General features: G+C 40.8%; 1 protein-coding gene across 5 annotated transcripts in view; it reads left to right on the top strand.

The window, feature by feature from the left end:
- Nucleotides 1-6,666: 6,666 nt before the first annotated feature.
- Nucleotides 6,667-23,759, top strand: part of sorcs2 (sortilin-related VPS10 domain containing receptor 2) — a 309,446-nt gene continuing 292,353 nt past the window's right edge. For all 5 annotated transcript variants that reach the window (XM_029454505.1, XM_029454504.1, XM_029454501.1 and 2 more), the window contains exon 1: nt 6,667-7,096. In XM_029454505.1, the coding sequence (XP_029310365.1) occupies nt 6,743-7,096 (354 nt within the window). In that variant the 5' untranslated portion in view covers nt 6,667-6,742. The remainder of the gene's footprint in view (nt 7,097-23,759) is intronic.

The following is a 23,759-nucleotide window of genomic DNA, read 5'->3' as shown; positions in this document are numbered from 1 at the left end:
GAAGTAAAGTAGAGAGTACACAATAGTTAAATAGAATAAAACACAAGAGTTGTCCAACCGTCGGAGGGTCAGTGGTTTGATTCCCCGGCTCTTTGGGCAAGATACTGAACCCTAAGATACTGGCCGTACGCGTGTCTCAGATCTTGGATCACCTGGGGCCAAGTCCAAGTCTTGGGCTGGTTGCTAGCAGGCTCAGAAGGAAGTCTGAGAAGAAGTGCTTCACTGCTTATACTAGGGATAGCTAACATGATGGCAGAAACAATTAACTGGCACTGGTTGAGTAAAGAGGTGGAGTTCAAATACTGGAGAAGTGATGAACTGATTGATAGCATGTGTGTGGCTTGCAGCAGATGAATCAGCTTGTCAGCCAGACACAGACAGACACAAGGGGTACAACCCAGGGGTACATCCCAAGTCTCTTAAACTGGCTCTGTACATCTCATTTGTACGTCTCTTATTTGATATTTCCTTGCTCCTCGATCCTTGCTTGAACCGGAAGTGGTTCTGGTGCACCATCCCAATGCTCTTATTTCAGCTCGGAGGAGCGAGGAGCGACCATCGTTCATCTTAAAAGCCCCTCCTCCAGCCTACATCTGTCCGTGTGAAGAACATGGCGGAAAAGCAGTGTAAGTGCCCAGAAATAAATACTTCATGTGTGCAGACGCATAACGTTCTGTTATATAAAGTTATTTTTATTGTTTTTAAATACTAGTAGTGTATTGTGGTTTATGATATTGAAAGCTATATATCTTTAACAACACTGCACAACTCTGTGTGTGCATCAGTTTCCTGCTCTGTGTTGGAACTATATGTTAAAATGCATCCTCCCTATTAAATAAACCTACGCTCCCAACGTGTGTATTGTACAGCATCTGTTATTTGTCGGACCCCGGTTACAAAACACGTGTTTCTTCATTACATGCCACGTTAAAACGGTAACAAAAGTACCAGCATTCACATGGCTGACACATTTTATGTTTGGCTCCTTATTTAAAGAACTAAACTGTCACTTGTATAGGCTAAATCATACATTTGCCTATAATTAATTGTTTCTGCATGTTCTGTGAGTGAAACAATGATGCCTTTACTGATGTGTATGAACTATGTCTCAATTAACAGGGACAGAGTCCTAAACCAGAGAAAAAATTAACACCTCTTCACAGGGAAGCCTCTTCAAGAAGGCCTGGGGGTCTGGGGGTGAGTTAACAGTTTTACGTTTGTTTTGAAAAGTCTGTTTGCTGCATTGTATGATAATCAAAGCAATCGCCATTAGCCACAATCCAACTAAGTGTGTGCTGCAATTATTATGAATGTCATTTATGAATGTCACTTCATCAGATTCTAGTGTTTTTATTGTGTCTACATCTCACTAATAAATACCTTGTTTGATATCTTCCAGTAGCTCAAGAATCCACCAATGGGGACGGGGAAGGACGGGGAGGACACGGGAGCCACTTGGCCGTGGTTTTCCCTGATGCATGAGGCCATGGCAGCCGGCCATCTACTCACCTAGTCCTGATGGACTCATGTGTCGGGGAAAATTAGCCTGTAGCTGACGCGACCCCCAATTATTGTGGCTTCACATCCACTGGAGCTAGTGCCGTTACTTGTGGATAAGCATGTGTGGAGGAAGAGGATACTGTACAGCTTGGCACAAGTAGCGGCAACACATGGATGAAGAACCTGCCTGTCCCTGTTGGAAAAATATTCTTAATAACACCACGAAGTCAGGATTCAAATCAATAAAAGGGTTTAATTTATATTCTTGCAAGAAGGAGCTTGAGTTTATTCATACAAAGGATGATCAAATTCACACATATACAGGTTTGTAAGGTCTGCTGTGTTGCTCACCGGAGCAACTCTCCCAGCCTCAGTATTTATATCCATTCAAAGGACAGGAAGTCATGAAGAGCTTCCAGGTCAGTCTTCATTTGTTCTACAAGATGGGGGTTTACAGTAAACACAGATGTACTAATCAACTCAGGTCCCAGACGTGCTAATTCAATCGACTGAGGACTGTTCTTTGATTGAGCAGTTCACCTCCTGTCCCCTGCTGTGTTTAACACTCTGTCGTTCCTCCTGTCTCTTGTCTCCTGCTGTGCTTTACAATCAGTATTTCCTGTATTTTCCTATCAGTCCCCCACCCAAAAAGAGACATGCCTGGGCATTTTCTTTTTTTTGGAGGCCAAAAAGGAGGATAAGCGATTCATCAATCATCAATCCTGGGTGTAAGAATGATTTTAGTTACATATTTACCAAAGGTCTCTTCACAAATTTATTTTCCAAATGTTCCAAGGATGTGTTGCACAACACAACTCAAACTTACAAGAAAATGACTCTGCTCCTGTTCGAGACACCTGAGTAAAATCATGTGATAGCAATTATAAAGTTAACCCAGATTATACACAACGTTAGCTCTATAGGTAGTGAGAAATAACTTGTCAGTGTCCCAAAACATCAAATGGCAGCATGGGTTAAAAGCACTCTTAGCTAACCCGGTGGTATCCTTATTGGTATAATTAACATTTTGTACTTACTTTTTGTTGTGGACGTAGTACGTACGACGTACTGGTGAACCACAATACTCTTTGCATAATCAAAGACCTCTGTGCCATGCTTGGCTTCTGTTAGCTGATGGGTCTCACGTCTTCACCACATTCATTGACTTTGGTGCGTTCAGCCTCATCGACGAGGACCTCGCCCTGCAGCTATGAGATCGGGAACAGAGAGCTACTAGCTGTGAAGTTGGCCCTGGAGAAATTGCACCACTAGCTCTAGGGAACTAAGTCGCCTTTCTTGGTCTGGAACGATCACACTGTGCCCCATCATCCCTGGTCCCACATATCCTTGGACTTTGTTACCTGTTCTGCCACATTCCAACAGGCACACCACCATCCTGTCGGTTGTAGATCGGTTCAGCAAGATGGCCCACTTTGTGCCCCTGCCCAAGCTATCATCGGCCAATGATATAGCAGAACTATTCCTACATCACGTTTTTCAACTCCATGGTCTCCATGGTTGCCCCAATGAGTGTGCAAAACTCCCTCCAAAAAAACACTGATGTAAACTGTGTCGGAGACAACATCGGAGTTGTTGTTGACTGACCCAGTGATTTTTGGAGGGAATTTTGCTTTGCCTTCATCTGCTGCTCAGGACATACCCAGATTCATCGGGCCATTTGTGATCAACAAGATTGTCGACTGGGTCAGGGTATGGTCCAAAAGAGAGGCCCTGGGTTCCAGCTCGACACATCTTGGATGTCCGGCTCATGAGGGCTTTCCACCAGCGCCACCCTGACCAGCCGTCCAAATCCACCACCTAGAGGATCCACCCTTGAACGAGAAGGAGGCTGACATGAACATTTCACCGCCCCTGTATCTGCCGAGCTCTGAAATTAAATGTCATTACCAACTGTTGCTGGTTTCCTGTGTGCTGCATTTGGGTCCAAACACGCTTCGTTATAAGGATAGAGAAATCATCTTTGTGATTTTGTGGCCACAGCTTTACGATGTGAAGAAATCCTAAAGAGACATTCTATCCCTATCAATCCTGACCCACCAAGTCATTGATCAATCCACCAACCAATCTACCAATCCTGACCCACCAAGTCATTGATCAATCCAGCCTCTACCAATAATTGGATAGGAGGACACAAAGGAGAGCTATTACTTAATGGGATCAAATGCGAACTATGACCTCTTGGCCAGCTGGCCACCAACACACAGGCAGTAGGGCAGTGGCGAGGATGAGTGGACTGATATCATGCAAATACGGTTCAGCAGTGTATTTGAGGAATTTCTCCAACTGCTTTGTCATCTGATCATTTTTATTTTTTAAATGGCAAGCAAAGACCAAATGAGAAAAATGTAGTAGTATATTGGAAAGCTTAAACAACAAAAAAAACAGGGAGAATTTAGGGCCAACTGTCTCTAAGCAGTTTCTCTATTTACAATAGGATTTACACATTTTCCTCAAAACCAAATTGTGATGTCTTAGTCTTAGGTCATTGTTCCAACTGCTCAAATAGAGATGTTGGCTTATAAACTTGAGGTAAATTTCCCCGTTGTGGGACTAATAGATAGTGTGCAAACACGTGACAAAACTGTGTGCCGTGACCCATACACGCTAAAGCCGTCGGATTATATTGAGGATTTAGATTCATTACTGCCGATTGAGTATCCGGATATTGTGAACTACCTTGTGCTACAAACATTGTGGGCAACCAACGCACAAATGAAGGCATACAAGAGCTTAGATGCTTATATAATGTCTTTGTTTCTGGCTGGGTTGGTTGTCTTCTTACCAAACCAGTGAAAGATGACAGGGTGCTCGTCCATGCCCGTGTAAATCACTCTCAAAGAGCTCGAGATACACCGCTCAAACCGTGGTTTGTGAGTGAGAAGAGCAGCTGATCTGATCTGCAGTGTTGTTTCCTAACGTTGTTGAAGATTCAAACTACATATCACTGGGATCATTGTCCCAGTTTCGGTAGATAAAACATAATACTGAATTATTTATCCTGTACTAATTTTAACCCTGTGTTAGTGTTGTTCTTTTTATATGTTGGGTTAATAACCAAAACTAAATGCTTAAGTATTACCTTAAAACTGTCACAATTTCTTTGTTAGTTGTACAAAGTGATATGACATCCAAAACAGCAAAGGAGAAACATTAACATACAGTAACATGCAAGTTTAAAAAATATATATATTTTCTATTTCTACACATGGGTTTGATCCTTTTGATCCTCTGTAACGAAGGTGATCCCAGTAGCCGTCTGGTCTCAGTCTCCGTTACGTTTGTGTAGCTCACAACCCATATACTTGTTCATATTATGCACAGACGCGTGTATTCATTCGTTTAAGAAAGACACAAGCCCGTTGGGTGTACAACCTTTTATTGGATCGTTTATGTCGAGATAATTTCGATTGGATGTGTATTCTCCACGCCAGTCTGTTTGCTTGGCCGTGGCCCTGTAGAGAATAGAAGCAAGGGTAAAGTAACAACCTCACTGGCAGTTCATAACAATTGTTTAACGCTAAGGCAGAGATGAAATAACCGCATGATAAAACACACTGACCTGTTCTCTCCTGTCTCCAACTCCCAAGGTCCGCGGCTAGAAGAGTCCCTGTGGAAACAACGCATTTCTTATCGTCACGGGAGGGTTCCACAGAGCCGGATGGTGTGTGTGTGTGTGTGTGTGTGTGTGTGTGTGTGTGTGTGTGTGTGTGTGTGTGTGTGTGTGTGTGTGCGTGTGTGTACGTTTATATTATTGAATTTATGTTGAATATTTAGAGTTCATGTTTATTATGTTTTGATTTGCCTCTGTGTGTTTCCCACAGAACAGTTAACACCCCTGGCTTTAAGGCTGTTAAGGCTATATAAGGCTGCTCTTTTGGAAATTGAGGGGAAGTAGGATGGCCTCAGGCATGAAGGCAGTCAATTGTGACAGCTGTGTGTGACACTGTATTTAAATATATCTTGTAAATAAATGCTCACATTTGTGGTTTGCTTGTTCTCCTGCCTCTGCCTCCTTGCTTATGGTCTGGACTGCTCATGGTCAGCCTAACATCCTCTTTTTAGGTCATTTGTTTAATGGGAAATAAAGGCATCTTTCATTTAAAAACATTGCTGTTTTAGTTCAGTCACTAACATACCAAAACGAGAGATTCTACAATTCTGAGTCGGTGATGGGTTTTCGCCATAGTTGCTGTCACTTTTGATTTTTTTTGCTGTGAGGGAAATTGTGTTAGCTCCTTTCTGAGGGACTGCGCCAGCTGCATTCATTCAGCAAATATCAACTACAAAAAAAGATCCTGATTTTTCTGCATTCATGGTGCATGTTACCTGATAGTGAAATTGCACTGCTATAGGTCACAGAATCTGTTGGGTCACAGAATATGGTTTAACAACGGCGGTAGGGCTTTATGGTGATGAAAATTATGGGGTGGGCTATTATCCCTCTTTGATGTTGTCTGCTCCACATCCACAAACTGTAGTTGCTCATTTTAACTCTTCATATTGTGAAAAATACAGAACATGAGTTGCACATGTGATTATTATTGTTATGTTATTGACCTTTAAGATGAACTGATTATCAGTTCTTCCACCAGCTACTATATTACGTTACTGTGACAGTAGACTCAACTATTTTGCACATGAGCATTTACACAATGAGCATGCATCTCAGAGTAATACAGTTATGTAATTTGATCAACTAGACTAAATCCCTACATCACTGAGGATAATTTAATACATTTGAATTACGTATGAAAGCAACAAGAACAATATAGTTCATGTTCACAGTCATATTTTCCTTGTGCCAAAGCCTCTTAGAAGCCCACTACTTAACTCTAGGCTCCATAATTAATAATATAATCAGTTGCAGACACTTGAACAAGTGATACAACCGATAACCGATTTGAAATAGGTATATGTCATATTTAAAATGTAAATTCCTCATGTGGTGACACTTGAATACATGTGTACTGACTGAGCTCAGTTGCAAGGTGATGCAGCTGTAGGACAGCAGATGGCACCGCTGCGCCGTCATGTGGCCCACACACAGAGATGCGTCCACGTTGTTCCCACTGTCTGCCTTTGCTCTAGTTCTCCTCCCTCCTTCCCTCCCCCATCACTCTCTTTCTCTCTCGGCTTACAGTATACACCTATCTATCTTCCACAAGCATCAGAGGTCTCTCCATCAGTTTCCGCGATACTGAGCGCAACTACAGCGCAAAACATGGCATCTCTGCGCTCCGAAGAACCTGTCTCCGCCACTGCACACCTCTGCGTCTTTCTGTTAATCGCCTCGGCCTGGATGGCACTACCGGGACCTGTGCGCTGTGACAGCGGAGCTTTAAACCGGCGCGACGGGGAGTACCGTACGTTTGACATGGGCGGCGGAGACGTAGGCTCCCCGCCGGGCTTACTGGCGGACGGTGACGAGGAAGCCGTCGGCGCAGAGAGCTCACTCCGCTTCAGGAGAGCACTGTCCCGGGAAAAACAAATGTCCCTGCTCAGCAGCTCGTTTGTACTTAAAGGGGATGCGACCCACAACCAGGCAATGGTCCACTGGACAGGAGAAAACAGCAGCGTAAGTAACCCATCCTCTAATAGTCCCGTCCCGACCAGCTGTTATTTGCATCATCCATATCATACCCCTCTTTGTCACCTTCCACCATCTATCACTCCAGCCATAGCGCACATCACCAGAAACAAGTTATTGTTCTTGCAGACACCGATGCAGACGCAGACTGCCTGGCTCTCATAGAGAAGGAACCACGGTGTGATTTTTACGCATCCAGGTTGTCCAGCTAGAATTTTCCAGGCACAGGGCTTTGATGAAAGATCAGGACTTTTAAAACGTTTTCATGTCAGGGGCCCCACAAATAGTACTGTCGCCCCAGACTTCCATTACATCATACGGTGGTTCAGGGTCACGAGCATATTGTTATTGTCTGTTTACACTTTGCTGCGCAGGGCAATCATAATTCATAGTGGAACATAACCTATTACCTATATCCTTTGTTTAATCTTCCTATTATTTTTGTTAGGGTTATATGTATATATGTATACATGTGTGTGTGTATATATATATATATATATATATATATATATATATATATATATATATACATATATATATGTATGTAATATATATATATGTATATATATGTATATATATATATATATATATATATATATATATATATATATAGTTGTTATATAATTGTTGTATATATATTTTTTCTTACAATATTTAAACAACATTTAATAATGTTTTTATATTATATTTTTATAATATATATATTTATATATATTATATAATATTCTAATAATTAACTGTTGAAATAACTCCAACTAATGCCACTGTGTATGATGACATTCAGAAGTCCAAGGACATTATTACCCTTTGAGCACACAGTCAGTGTGCAGACAGTTTGGTGCTTGATTCAGTCAAACGAAGCCATGACTAAAATATTGATACAGCTTTTCGTCCATGAATTTTGCAATGCCTTGTTTATTTAAGATTTGAAACATGACTTGTCTCATATGAAAATGGATGTTGTAGTCACTTTTTATGCCTTACATCTGCCTATGCTATGCAATTATGCTAACAACTGTGGCACAGTGGCAATGATGTCAGCTAAGGCAAAAATAGTACACCATGTAAACAAGAGCCGTCTTTGTGATGGATATTGACAGACGCCGGTAGACTTTCAGTGGTAGTGTCTGGTGGGGACATCACTTGCAATCACAGCCTTTTTGTCAGTAACACATTGCTGTTTTACTGGCAGTGGCTGCATAAAAAAAGTGCCTGAGGAAAAAAACAGAAATGACATGAAAGGTAAAATATTCAGACCGTGAAACAGACAGCATACCTATTTTTCTCAAATTTGCTGTAGATTCATGACAAATTGATTGGTAAATAATGTAAACAGGGTCTTTTGCAGGTAACATTCATTGTATTGCGTTATTAACAGAGGAAATAGATATTTAATTTAAAGCTGCTCTGGGTACCTTCACACATTGGTGAGACCAAATGGCAGCAAGAAATTGAAAAATTAAATTTTAGTAGCACGAAATCTTGTACATTTGCAAAGTATGCTCATATTTACTGCATGAGAGATGCAAAATATAGGCTTATTTGGCTTATCTTTGCGATCACTCAAAGTGCTTTACAACACATGTCAGCATTCACCCATTCACACATATTCATACAGAGTCAGTGGCTATCGTACAAGGTGCACATCAGCTCATCAGTAGGGATAACCATTCACACACAATCAGTTCAGTATCTTGCCCATGGACACTTAGACAACTGGACAACCACTCTACCTCCTGAGCCACAGCCGCCCCATAACCGACTTTCCCACGGAATGTGGAAGCTAGTTAGCGTAGCTTTCTAATGTTGGCACTGATACCTACTAGATGTCACTTTGCAGTCATGTTACTGTATAGCAACACCACACGTCATGCACAGCTTCTGCACACTCAGTGTTGTGTTTGTACCATATTTTACAAAGAAGGGGGGCGAGCTATCTTTAGCGGTCTTTCTTTTCATCGGTCCTGTTATTGCAATAGCAAATGACCAGACTGTCAAAACTTACAGCAACCGGCACTCCATACGTTAGCCCGTGATTTGAATAATGACAAAAAGTAATGTACAAAGTCACAGAGTAACTGTAACTAATTGGCTTGTTTGATAACAGATGAGACTAAGCAGTGGCTAAGAAGGTTGGCCTCTCAGCTGGCTAACTGCCTGTATAGCTGTTGGAATTGTGATATTATCCACAATGTTTAGTGCCCGCCAACATACTGTAGGGATACAGGGCGCTTATCCAAAAATCTTGGCAACTGGACAATTTATTGGCAGAAAAAATACTTTACATTTTTTTTTGGTAAATTAGTAATTCTTTTGGTAATTTAGTAATTACAATTACCACAAGAAACAACACGGATATAAAAAACAAACTTTATACACTCAAGCAAACTGCCCAAAGTCATTTTTGAGGTCAAGGCACTACAATTCAATGACTTATGGGATTCTAGTAGTTTGGCATTTAAGACTGGCCATTAAAATAATAATAAAATTGAGGCTTTCTTGTGATGAACTTCCCTATCTACATCTCCTCTTAAAATCATTTGTTTTAATCGAGGCAATCTGCAGGGATCCTACAGCACTCAGACTCTTCCAGCCTTAGGAAGTTTGACTTATCCTCAATTAACTTGCAGTGGGTATGCACTCTGTAAGGTCAATGAGACCGAGTTCATCCCAGCCTAATAAACACAGACAAATGGTGCCATTCAATTTCTTTCAGGCTGACATTTATGAGTGGTGCACAGATTGATGAGTGGGAAAAATGAATCTCCACCTCTCTTGTTTTATCATTTTGTTTTTGAGTCTATGAGGTTGATGAGAGGGGTCAACAGCGCAGATGGCTTCTGTTGTCATGTCTGTCTTGATGATGGATAATCTGTAGTGTGATAGAGAGCCCCTGAATATAGCAAGTTTTCACTTTTTTGTTGTTTTCCCTATAGATACATCATCATTGTAATTTGTGTATGTTTGTGTTCTGGCCAACGTCCGTCTCTTGCCAGGCTGCAAAATGTTTTGAGAGGATAAATTGTTCATCTAGTTTTATAGTAAAAGTGCTGTTATTGAAAACTGTGGCAACAACAGTGGCAGTCACTTGACTTTGGCGAGCTTTGATTGGTCAATTGATGGCTTAGAGCATAAAAGAGCTTTCCCTCAGGCATTCCCCAGGGGTGTCCTTGAAGAGCAGAGATAACTGGTGAAGTATGTGTGTGTAAGGGCGTGTTTTAGACTAAGAACATGTAGATATTCAAGGAAAACAGAACAATAAGTGATCAATGGCCACAACTACAGCTCCTCGTGAATAGCAGCTCATTATCCAGCGTATTTTTGTCACTGTAATTGTTCATAGTAAAATCTTAATGTATGGTACATCCCTTATTAAGTAAATATCAAAGAGATGAAAAGGCAGCATGCTTGTTATATCACTCAGTTTCAGCCTAATGGAATTCCCTTGTCCATGTGAGATGATTAATTTTTCCATGTTAAAATTCAAGATTTAAACTTACTGTCATGATCCCGACTTTTAGTTTTTCTGTTTCCTGTTTTACTTTGTAAGGAACATTTGCCTTGTGTCATGTCTTTGTTTTACTTCCTATGTCATCTACGTTTCCTGGTGCGGTTGTTCCTTCTGTGTTTATCCCTGCGTTGATCTTTGTGTTTCATTGTGCCAAACTGGTTTGTCCTGTTTTCTTCCTTGGCCTGCGCCCTGTTTTATACCATTGTGATGGATTCAGCTTTGTTTATTAAAGCTTGCTTTTTGTTTGCAACCTGCCTGTTGTGTGTACTGCTCTTGGGTCCTCTTTTTAACCGCACTGACTTCTATACTGTTTATTTATTTTAAATATTTTAAACATTTATCAATCCATAAATTCAGTGTTCTTAATCCTCACTTATTCACACACAGCAGGGCTCTTATACCAGGAAGTGGCAGATATTACCCATAATTCCCCTATGGCATCAGAGGGTGGGACGAGAGTATGGACTGTCAGTGCCCCTTTTGCTGCTCATTAATCCCATAGGCTACTGTAGGACAGCCCAATTGATTAAAAAAACACACACATGCAAGCACACAGACAAAATAGAGAAACCCTATTAAATGTTGAGTTCCGTTTCCTCGTCGATAGAAATGCACACATCGGAAGACACACACACACACACACACACACACACACACACACAGATAGTGGCACTGTTCATTAACATAGAGAGGAGAAAAAAATGGAGGGAAGACAAATACAGCGGAGAGTTCTAGAGAAAAATATAAGTGCTTTGGACAGCTTTTATATAGCTCTTTTCCAATCTTTATGATCACTTCAAAGCACTTTACAACACATGTCAGCATTCACCCATTTTCATACAGGTTACAGATTCAGTATCTTGCCCAAGAACACTTTGACATGCTGACTGCAGAGGACCAGGGATCAAACCACATGCCTTCCAACTGGTGGATGACCACTCTACCTCCTGAGCCACAGCCACAGCCTCCCAAGTGGAAATTTGCTTGGTTGCTTTGTCCTAATGTCACATCTGTTTCAAATGTTTTTTAGTGTGAAGCATCATTTCAAAGATAACAAAACATTGTATTCCCATTCTTCTCTTCTTATAAACAATCATGTCATAGATGCAGGAAAAAAATAAAATAAAACTGATTTTTCTTACTGAGCTTTCAACCACACCTCATGGTCTTTATCAGTTGATGTAGTTTGTTGTAGTTGTCATGAAAAGCTAGTAAATTGATCAAGTTAAGATTATTTTGTCTAAATAAATGTAGGGTTGTGAAGTTTGAAAGATGATGCCATTTAACTCTATCGAGTTGCATTGTAGGAAGTGTAGGATTCAGCATTTTTGGAGTTTGACCTGGGGACTAAAAGTCATGGTAGTAAATCAAGTCTTTAGAGGGAACGATAATGCTTTATAATAAGGTCCTTTTTTGCATAGTAAAGATTGGCTCATACAGGTGTGTACACACATATAAGGTGTACAAAACAGAGTCATGCTCTCTTTCTCCAGTCACACGCGCACATGCACATGCAAATGCACACACTATCTAGGTCTCCAGGGTCCTGACTTAATGCGAAAACCATTTGTTCATGCTTCACATACCAAACCGACAGTGCATTTGGCCCCGTGGTTGTTCTGCATTGTAAAATTGTTTGCACATGTGAGAAGAGACTTATTTGTAATTTATCTTGTCTGTCCTCGTTCATCCTGCTTAAAGAGACACTCCACATCCTAGACATGTTTGCTTGGTTCTCCTCTGTCTCTTTTTATTGTGAATCCAGCACTGTCTCGAAATTACATAGTACAGTACCACTACAACAGGCTTGCGTCAGCATCCATCTAAACTCAGTTGAGTGTGTTTTTGCAACATGAGATGGCTCTTGGATTCCTCACTTTAAACATTGATGCCTGCCATTCATTATGTCATGATGGACATTTGAAAGAAATATTGTTATGATGTTTTGTCAAGCCAATATTGATCTTCAGAAAAAATACATATTTTCCAGTTAAAGGAATACTTTGGCAAAATAAATATCAAAACATAGTCTTAGTACAGTAAACACCCCCTGGATCATCCCTCTTTATGCTGAGTATGTTCCAATCAATCATATTTTTGCAAAAAAACTTATAGCTAAATGAGAAGCTTATATTTGTCACTAGTATGGTTAGTGTTTGTGGCATTGCCATGGATTATACCAATAATTAGTTGGGATATTCAGCTGTTTATTTGCTCTTAATAAACTTGCTAGGCTAGTTTTCTTGGCAAGGTAGCGACCATAGCTTTCTTGCGAGTACAAGTAAGGTGCTACAAAGAACAGCTGATGTGTGAAATCATTTAATCTATGACGTGCAGTTAGATATGCCTAGTATTTAGTATTATTTGCTTTCTTTTATTCAAACACAAATAAAAGATGTGTTAGTGTTTATAAGACCCAGCTACACTAGTATGAACGTAGCACATTCACAACAATAGAGAGCCCCTGTGCCTTTATTTGTCCAAGACTATTCAGGTTCTTTTTGCAGTATTTTAAATTATATAGCACCTGAACCACCCTGTTTGCATGTAACATTGACTTTCATGCAGAGGTGGAAGTAGAGCCTGTTTTATTCTATTGTTGATTCTTTAAGAAGTGTCAGGTTATTTAATTTATGTAGCTTATGTGATTATTGCACTCAATTGTGCCCATATCAAATCAGATTTATTTATATAGCCCAATATCACAAATTACACATTTGTCTCAGAGGCTTTACAGACTGTACAGCATACGACACCCTCTGTCCTTAGAACCTTGCATCGCACAAGCAAATAACTCCCTAAAAGAAACTCCACAATTAAAGGGGGAAAAATGGAAGAAACTTTAGGGAGAGCAACTGAAGAGGGATCCTATCCCAGGACGGACAGACGTGCAATAGATGACGTGTGTACAGAATAAGCAATATAGTAAAAATTATAATAATATGTCCTTATGTCTAACAAGCTTTAGAAATCATAAACGTTATGTTAATTTGTTAAGAATCTGCACTTCTCTATCATAAAGGCATGAAAAGCCCAAAAATATAACTTAAAAAATAATCTCTACCAGAACAAGATGTGCAACCCATTGGCTTTTTGTCGACGGAACGAGTGCTATGTTAAATTCTGACGTTGGCCCACAAAAATAGGTCATCCCTACAGCACTTGGCCTGAGTGTTGGCATGGGACAGCACTTTGCCACTTGGCGGTAGGTAGCGCTTGTTACTTCGATGCCATGGCTTCCTTGCTAATGAGATCTTGGGAAGGTACAAGAAGCAGTATGCTACTGTATTGTTACTGTCTAATTAAGTGTTAAGTGATGCCAGGTAGATGCTGGCTGCCCGTCAGCTAAATAAAAGTAAAAAACGCAACGTCTTACTGATTGTTCCGAGGCTGCTGGCGGCGGGGCTGAGAAATTGTTGTCTGTTTGTTCCTGCAGTGCTATATATCAAGAGTGTGTGTGTGTGTGTGTGTGTGTGTGTGTGTGTGTGTGTGTGTGTGTGTGTGTGTGTGTGTGTGTGTTCTATTGCTTACAAACTACCTTCTTTTCTTCCTAACTTGTCCTCTCAGCTTGGCAAGGTGAAAACTCTTAAAGGCGGAGTTTGGCCCAACAAGCAGCTCTCTCCAGAGCGCAACATAAAAACATGGATAGATAGAGAGGTAGACCACCACACCAAGAACAGACTATTCCACCACTGCTGTGCAATTATCATTACCATATGCAATATTCACTTTCTTTTTCTATCAACCACTTGGTACTCATATTATTTTTTATTCTATTTAATTATTGTGTACTGCCTTTACTTCATATGTTCTTTTGCTGTGACAAGATAAATGTCCCCGTTGTGGGACTAATAAAGGATTGCTGATTTCTGATAAAACAGAAAGATACATGGATAAAAAAGTTGCTTTTTTGCACAGCATATAAGAAAGGTGAAATGAATGGGCTTTGTCTTAAAACATTTTTGCAGAGGTTATGAGTTCAATAATTAGTACGGCCCTAGAAAATGGCCCTTGATATGAAAAAGGTTCCCCACCCCTGCTGTACAGTATGACTCATCAAATAAATACAAAATAAATAAATAAGCCTATTATCAGTGTCAGACAGTAGATGTCAGGACAGTCTGACAGACAGTAGATGTCAGGATGAGGATGTGATTCAAGTGTGGCAGTCTGTAAACCCCTAGTAATCTTCACCCTGAAGAAATTATGAGACCAGGCACCCACTAGATGTTTTTCTTTCATGAAGGTCATGATGTACATTGAACAATAGGGTTTATTTCTGCAAGGCCTCTTGCATAAATAACAAGCACTTTTGATACTGATTAGGTTGTCCATAGCCACAACCCGTTTACAGAAGGGAGGTATTAAGGGTTCATGATCACCCTCCATACATTTGTCTGGAGCATTGCTATTTTTAAGCTTGCTTCTTTATTAAAATGTATGAACAAGTATTTAAATTTAGTCAGCTAACTAACTACATCTGGATGCAACTTGACTACCACCAGTATTACAAAATCAAATATTCTCTGGAGAGAAAGAGTGTGAAAAGACACAACCAAATGTAACATGCAAGTTAAACTATCTACAACCACCAGTACTTAAAACTCAAATCTCGTAGACCAACTGAAACTCCCTCAGATATGCTATTCTGAGGCATTCAACAAGCTAGGCTAACACCAAACGAGTACAGGCAGTCTGTGAAGAGCAGGTGTGTCAAACTCATTTTAGTTCAGGGGCCACATACAGCACAATTTGATCTCAAGTGGGCCGGACCAGTAAAATCATAGCATAATAACCTATAAATAACGACAACTCCAAATTCTTCCCTTCGTTTTAGTGAAAAAAAGTACACGTACATTCGTTCAAATTTGATCTTTAAAAAAAGGTGCAATTTCAACTATATCATTTTATCAATTACACATGTGCATTACAACTTACAGATCACAGTGTATCTACAAAGGCACAAAACATTTCGTCACAGGTATCTGGAACAGTATTTTGCTCTATGATCAAAACAACTAGTTTTTACACTTTGCAAAGTCCTCCCGCGGGCCGGATTGGACCCTCTGGTGGGCCAGTTGCTGCATGTTTGACACCCCTGCTGTAGAGTAATCAAGTGACTGTGTCTACTGATCTGAATAGTGACACCGCTCTCTTGCTATGTCCCATTTTATCAGGCCAAACCAACCAATCAGATATTAGCAAAAACATATAATTTTGATGTGGCATTTTTATGATTGGCTGAATCGAGGAAAACATTTATACTTTCAAATTTTTAAATGTTGCGTGAGGGGAGGCTACTTTAGGGGGGGCATTGTCCCGTGCCAATGGTTAGAACTGAGCCTGTTCTAAGCCTAATTGTGATGTATAAATGTTGGACCCATTGACAAACAGAAGCACATGGCTGCTTATTATGTATAATGATGCCTTCAAACCCTGCGCTGACTCCAAGGGGGCAACTACAGAATATAGCAATAATTTTAAGTAATGTAATGTAGTAATGTAAGCAAACAGAATGGGCATTTTTAACTTGTGACTATCCACAATGATATGAATTGATTTGAAGACATAACTGACACACACACACATCAATAAGCTCCCCCCCGAATAATAACAAGGGATTTCGAGTAGAAGAAATATCTGTTTCCATAGCATTATTTGTGCTTTTCCGAAATAGTATGAATTAATGATAAAGAAGACCAAGCAATGTGGTTAAATGCCCCTTAAAAAGCTACTATGTCTACTTAAAATGATACGTTTCCAAACTCCATTGAACCAGACCACAATGAGTGAGCACTATTTGTGCGCTGGCTTTGTGAGGCTGCTGCAAAGTTGCTTTCTACAAGTCTACAACATTACAGTTGTAGACCTGTTTCTTTATGAGTAGACCTATATGTACTGAGTATGATGCCATTAAAACTAAGCCGTGTATTTTGCTGACTAAAATCTACAAAAGAGGCTTTTTGAATTATTATCTGATAAAATGTTTGGTCACTGTTGGACCTGACCTTGTTTCTGTACTCCGAGGGATATGCACTGTAGAGTGTAACTCAGTCTGAGTAACATCAGACTAAGAAGTTCTGTAGTACACAACTGATGAAAACGGTATCCTTGATTATAAAATATGACACTGTATCTCTCTTTGATGCCATGCATACCTGCGTTGCCATGCCATCTGTCCCTGATAGTCCCATTACAGTAATCCATGGAAAAAGGACATTCTTTTCTGCAGTGTTACAGCCTTGTTAAACCCAATCCCCCCCGCTTCGTCCTCTGTTACACCTCGACTTTCTCAAAGCCCTTTTCTCTATCCTTTCCTCCTTCTCCAATTCTCCAGCCAGTGAAAGACACTCAGTCAGTCACTGGCCATTCACAAGCAAAATAACACAATGTCTGATCGGTTTAAATTAAAAGTCCTCTTTGAGGTTTTTGATTGCGTTGTTTGCATACTATATCTCTGCATTGGTTTGGTTGCTCTGCTAGTGTTTTGATTGTCAAATGAAAAAGATAAACTTTTTTCTTTTCTTCCTCTTTCCCTCATAAATCCTTTTACTGGAACTGGCCTCCAACATCGAAGCCAGTTGCCAAGAAGCTGCCCTTGTTTCCCAGTCAGCTACTGATACTGGCCTAACACTCAGCATGTTTTGACACACTGGTTAGGGAGTATGTGTGTTGCAGAAAAGGGGTGTTATGGTTCTTGCTTGTGTCTCTCTCCACATCCGTCACAATGGCTGCCAAAATCCCCATGACCTCATTCTCAATAGCACTGCTTCTACTAAAAAGAGCTAGGCTATGGCTCATTGGCGATGAGCACAGGTCCTGAATGGACAACGCTCACAGCATTTTAAAAAAGGGTTGGAGATTGTTGCATTTTTGCACTTCCTCGTCACAAAATCAATGCTCATGTGTAACATGGTGGATAATAATACGAGCGGGTCTGTCATCTTAGCGTGAGCTAGTCCTCGAAGGTTTCTTGAGTTAATTAAACTGAGCGGTGGACGGTCTCACCAAATTTGAGAAGTGGTAAACCTTGGAGAAATGCAGCTATGCAAATTGTTAATACAGATTTCCCATTCTAATTTATACGTTGTAGCTTGAGGCTGACAGCAGGGATGTTGAGTCAAGGTTTGCAGATAGACAACTTAATAGGCGGATAAGTCTGTCGAATGCTATGCCATTTTATTAATTTAGCAAACTATGTTATACCAGAGCGATATCAAAAGTCAAACCTGCTTCTACCATGACATTCTACTGTTTTCTTTAAACCTTTTTAAATTACATGTGTTTCTCACCTAGGAGGAGTCAGGATAAATCATCCGACTTACTGCTGGTTAGAGAGAAGATATAATTAGTGAAGAATGAAGAATGAAGAATGATAAAAAAAGGTTTCAAGAATATTCCTCAGAAATATCTCAATATTTAAAGCTCCTCAGTTTCTATTTGTATCTCTTTTTCTTTGAGGGGGTATCTCCATATTGACCCATATCCATATGAGATTTGAAGCTCCATCACAAAAAGCCTTGGGGCTGAGATCTATCTTGATGAACGGTAACGTCTAGGTCTAAACTTAAGGGACAAACATGGCCAGGGAACTAAGGGCAAAGGAGAAGCTCCGGGGGAAGGGGAGGAAGACGGCCAGACGAGTGGAGCTCTGGAAGGCAGTGAGGCTGCTCTGGAGGCCGGCGAGGGCGGGCTAGAAAGTGCTGGAACACTGGGGTCTCTGGAGAACACTGGAACACTGGGGTCTCTGGAGAACACTGGAACACTGGGGTCTGTGGAGAACGCTGGAACACTGGGGTCTCTGGAGAACACTGGGGTATGTGGAGAACGCTAACACTGGGATGTCTGGAGTCAGGGAGAACACTGGAACTGGGTTCTCGAGCGGCCCGGCAGCAGGGACTGGGCTCTCGAGCGGTCCGGCAGCACGGGACTGGGAGCTGATATACCACCGTCTGAATCCTTTGCTCCGAAGCCGGGAAGTCCTCTGGAGGCTCGGAGGACCTCCCAGGGCCCAGTACCCAGGAATGGATCAGGGGCTGGAGCAGGAGGATCAGCGAGCTGGCTAGCTGCAAAGAAGGTGGCCTGCAATCTCTTGTTTTGACACATTAAAGCATAGGTAAAAATATAAAGTTCATCCTCGAAAAGATCTGCTGGGTCCATCTTTGATCAGTTCGTTCTGTTACGCTAGTGGAAAAAGGGGTGAACCAAAATGCAGCACACAGACGACAGTGTTTAACAAAAAGAGAGCTTTATTAACAAAAGCTTAAAAATACAAAAGGTAAAAAGTAAAACAGAAAGAACAAACCAGGATTGGCACGAGGGAGCACGAGGAAGCACGAGGCAGGGTGATTGGACACAGGAGGATCAAATCAACAATCACAAAAGGAGGGAAAACACAAAGACAGGAAGTAAGACTTAACATGATACAAAGGGAGTAAAGTTTTCAAAAATTAAAACACGAAACACGAAAAACCAAGACCATGACAGCACCTCTTCCTCCTGACCTGTGACCCTGGCATATACCAAGTCTCCATTGTTAAATCACAGCAGCGTTATCTGTATATTCAGGCCGTCACCGCTGGGAGAAGTGAAAACGCAAGGAGGGAAAATGAGCAAAGCATGATGGGGGATTTTGGAAGAAACAACCGTATGACAATTTTTTTGCCTTCAACTAACCCGTTGGCACCTGCATAACATGAGTCCCTAAGGTGCCACCTCCATGACTGCTATGACAATTATTTATTTCTTTGACAGACAGATTATCTTGAGATGGATATTGGGATGGGGCACATAATGTTAATGATTCCGAAAGAAGGGGAAACACGGACGTAAAAAACATATTACTATATGATAGTGGAGGTTAGGAAAACCTTTGTATTATAGGACTGGAATGCAAAGTCAAAGAGAAGAGGGTACGCTGTTGTCACCAGCTTCAAATAAACACAATAATAATTGGCACAATAGCATTAATATGCAGATACATTTCTCTCATCGGGGAAGGGTATAAAAAATAAGTCAGTGCTTCGCTCCACTGTGGACTGCAAATACGCACACATTAATTATTTTTCCCACCACCGCCCCGCCTCAAATTCCTACATTTTGCTCCATTGTAAAAACGTTTGCTTTTTCAATTTGAGATACAATTCGCAGGGCGAGACAGAGCCGTGTCAGGCTACAAATCATCCCAGTGTGCCGGAGAAAATTGAATTTCCTATGAATACATGATTGGCTGTTATGTGGTGCCCAGCATGCGAGGCAGCTAATCCTCCAAGGGTGTGTTGGTGGTGGCGTGGGTGAACACAGAACGGTGATGCTGGGTTGCGACAGCTGCAAAGGCAAGTATGCACTGACATGGAATCACATTCAACACACACACACACACACACACACACACACACACACACACACACACACACACACACACACACACACACACACACACACAAGAAATGGAACCCCAGAGAGTCACAATCACACACTCGCAGCAGGTCTCCAGCAGCTGCCTTTTGTGAGTGACTTCAGGGCAGTGTACGCATGCGTGTTGTTTTATAAGTATTTATTTCTGGTTTAATTTTTGCTGCCCCATATTACAGGTCACATTACATTACAGTTCATATGCTGTTAATCTCTCCACTGTCACATTTACAAACCTCTTGTGGGCCCCCAGTGTTTCACCATGAAACTCCAGTATCATGCTCATCAGCCCTCATGCTAAGAGCCTCTTGAATTCCGCCTCTTCTATCTTTTACACAAAGGACACCATGTCCTTTGTTGTCCATGCCCCACTGCAGCGAGCTGATATCCTTTTCCCGTAATGAGTGCATATACAGGCAATCTAATGCCTATAGGCTTGTCTCCCATGTCAGACAATGGCTTTACATGAGAACAATATGCTTGCACATGCACACCTTGCAAAGACACACCTACTTTAGAAGACACAGAAACAATGAATGCACGCACCAGTATTTTAGGGCAATTCACTTAATAAAACTGAAAAGTAAAAACATCTTCATTCAAACAAGTACAGGCCTATTAACACTCAATGTTTGGTGTTTTTAATTCAACATGTTATTAAAAGAATTGTGTAGAATAATTAATACAATAAATACATAGCAGAGAGGGGCTATCTGGTTATTTTACAACAGTCTAATGCTGGTTGCACAAAATGTAACCTGCGTATTGTTTGCTTGACAGTGCGCATCATTACTTCAGTTAGAGACTGCTGATGAAAGACATACCTGCTGCCTTCAGATGGCTGTAAGGAGAGTCAACAGTGTAAAGGCCCTGTCACACATATCCGTATGGAGGAAATGTATACGAAAAAAATACAATACTTTATAAGGAGGATGTTGGTGGGTTGGACAGAGCTGATTCAGCAAATGCAAATGGTGTTGGCATTATCATGGTCAGCAGAGTTAACAGTGCCTGGTTATACAGTACACCTGCATAAATATGATTGGATGTTACTAGACACACAGCTGTGAATGAGCCAGTCATTGTGAAGAATATTGGAAACAGTTGATGCCAATCAGCCAATACAAGCGCAACTTCAGTGTTCTGCATTAACTAATGAGAACAGACCTTTTGTTTATTTATGATGCAACCTAATTAAAACTAATTGTATCTATGTAAAATTGATTTGAGTTTAGATCTACTTTTGAAATACATAGTTTATTTTTCTTGGTTTAAAGTTAGGGTTTGTGTAGTAGTCTTGTGTAATTTCACAAGCTACAGTATTTAGTTTGTCAGAACACAATTATGGACTTAGACGACTAAAACAGAAGCAGATTTGTGTACAGTAGTTAAGGGTCACCTCTTTCCGTTCTGCTGGACGACACTGAACCATTCTAATATTCTGTGTCCCACATAGGCGTTGTCTCACACTCTGCTTCTCTTTAGTACATATGAAGCTCCTTGGTTCATGCAGAGGTCAATGTGGCATTGTTAATGGTGACATGGGGGTAAGTTGAGAAAAGTAGGGTTGGCAGCAGCTGTCATCCCCCAAAACAAGGCACCTTTAATTCCCTGTGACAAGCTCACTATTCAGACAATGGATCTTTGTAGAAGCTGAAACTGCTTTACCTTTCCTACCTGTCCAGTAACACCTGCAATTAGTGTGGAGGACATTGTGGGCCATTGGTAATCATAACTGAGCTGAGCTGTGATGATAGTACCTGTGGAGTGACCCTGAAAAATTCTGAGACATTTTTATCCTTCAAGGTTAGATCAATGTGATTTCATGATACAGAAGGGGATTCGTCCATGGTTTTAGATGCTGAAATCGATTTGCTTATGTTGTGTTATGTGAAGTTTTGTAAATTGACTGTTATGTTAAAATAATGGGGACATAGTACTCTCTGCACCTGTTACTTGGAAACACCTTAAGGGAAAAAACTGTAGTTTGCGAAAACTGCACGTCTTTAGTGTGTTCATTATCTTTTATTGTATTCTCAGTGCGTGCTGCCTATTTGGGTGAAAGCTTTACCTGTGCATTCCTTTATTTTTCTGGGTACTCCCTATTCCCAGCTCACCAATTTATAACTCTCAGGTGTTTTATCAATCCCCTTCTGTAACTTGTCATTCAAGCAGGAAATGACATATTCACACCCATGTGGAGTTACGTTCATGTATGGTATATTAAAGAAAAGGAATGCCTTTTCTTTTTCATATTTTACATTACTGTAGAAATTAGTTCCTGCCAATGTGCAGGACATCGTTGCTTTCTTATTGACACGTTCTTTTCTGTAGCGCAGCAGTGTATATCAGCAAAAGCTGAAAGAACACCATCCATTTGAGTGTCGAAGCATTTCAATTCGATCTGCTTGACCCTGACAGTGATTACAAGTTGTTGCAGACAAAAGAGTGTGACTCAAACCTCAGGACGTTTGTGTAGTGTTGTTGTCCTTTGTGTCTGTTTGCCAGCATGTCTCTAAGTAAATGTGAATGATACTGTATCCCGCCATGCATGGAAATGGAGGAATTGTTTAGTTGTTCAGTGTGTTTGCCTGAAGGGAAAACTGGAATATAGTACCAGTCAACTGTGACAATTGAAAACAATTGAGAGCGAGAGAGAGGAGGATGTGGAAAGAGTAGAAGTATCTGAAATGAATAATGCACCTTGCATTTCAAAAGACGAAACACTACCTACCTAGACAGTCTTGCTGAAACTCTAACAGAATGAATATGCTAATAGGAATTATACCATGCAGTTGCAGCTCCTGCGTGGATGTTAAATATACCATGTTGTGTGAAACAATAGAATGTGCAAACAGCTGAAACCGTGTCAGACCTTGGCAAATGCGGAATCTGTCACCCCACTCAGATGAAACAGATATAAAAGCTGTCACTACACAAACATGGAGGTGTACAGGAATGATTTATTACTTGAGAAAATATAAATATGTATTGTATTATAAGTTTCTTCCCTCAAAAGCCATTTAGACACACTATTTCTATATATACAGAGCATAGAAGTACAAGAGGGGCATAGTTTAACAACCACATGCTGTCCGTACCCTTATAAAATGGTCCTCCACTGGCAGCATCTGGAGGACCCAAAGCACATCCCTTGCGTGCTTTGGGTCCTCCAGATGCTGCCAGTTCCCATGGACTCTTTAGTGGCATTTGGCTATACGAGACTTAATAAGGACGCTAATGACTGTCACTAGTGTTTGATGAAACCCCTACCCTGGCAGCCTGGGGACTCAGGTGTACTGGCTGTAATTAACACATGGTAATTAATTTACTGAGGAGCTAGAAAAGGATATGAGTGCCCCAGAGGTAAAAAAACCCCACTTGTTACAGGAGATGGAATTAGCTATGTCACAGTGCTCGACTGCAAGTCAGACGAAAAGTGATACCTTCGAATTGAAACCTTTTAAACCTTAGCATGGCTTGCGGTCTTTCCAATCCTCTGTGTCATCATTGTGAGAAGTCACAGCTGCAACAATATAAGCAATAAATGTATGTTGACTGTAAAGTTTTCCAAATTTGTTCAGTCAGCTCTGAAGGACTTCTCAGCCCCTAATTCAGATATTAAATGCAGTCAGAGTCTGTGGCTTTAAAAGTAATTTTGTCTGATCCAAAAGACAGTATGTCTTCGAAACAACTTGTTTCGAGCATTTTGTTAAATCTGATACT

Source organism: Cottoperca gobio, chromosome 18, assembly GCF_900634415.1.
Source record: "Cottoperca gobio chromosome 18, fCotGob3.1, whole genome shotgun sequence".
In the NCBI taxonomy this organism is placed as follows: domain Eukaryota; kingdom Metazoa; phylum Chordata; class Actinopteri; order Perciformes; family Bovichtidae; genus Cottoperca; species Cottoperca gobio.
The sequence above is the reverse complement of the archived record's forward strand: the minus strand, read 5'-3'. Positions and strand labels throughout refer to the sequence as shown.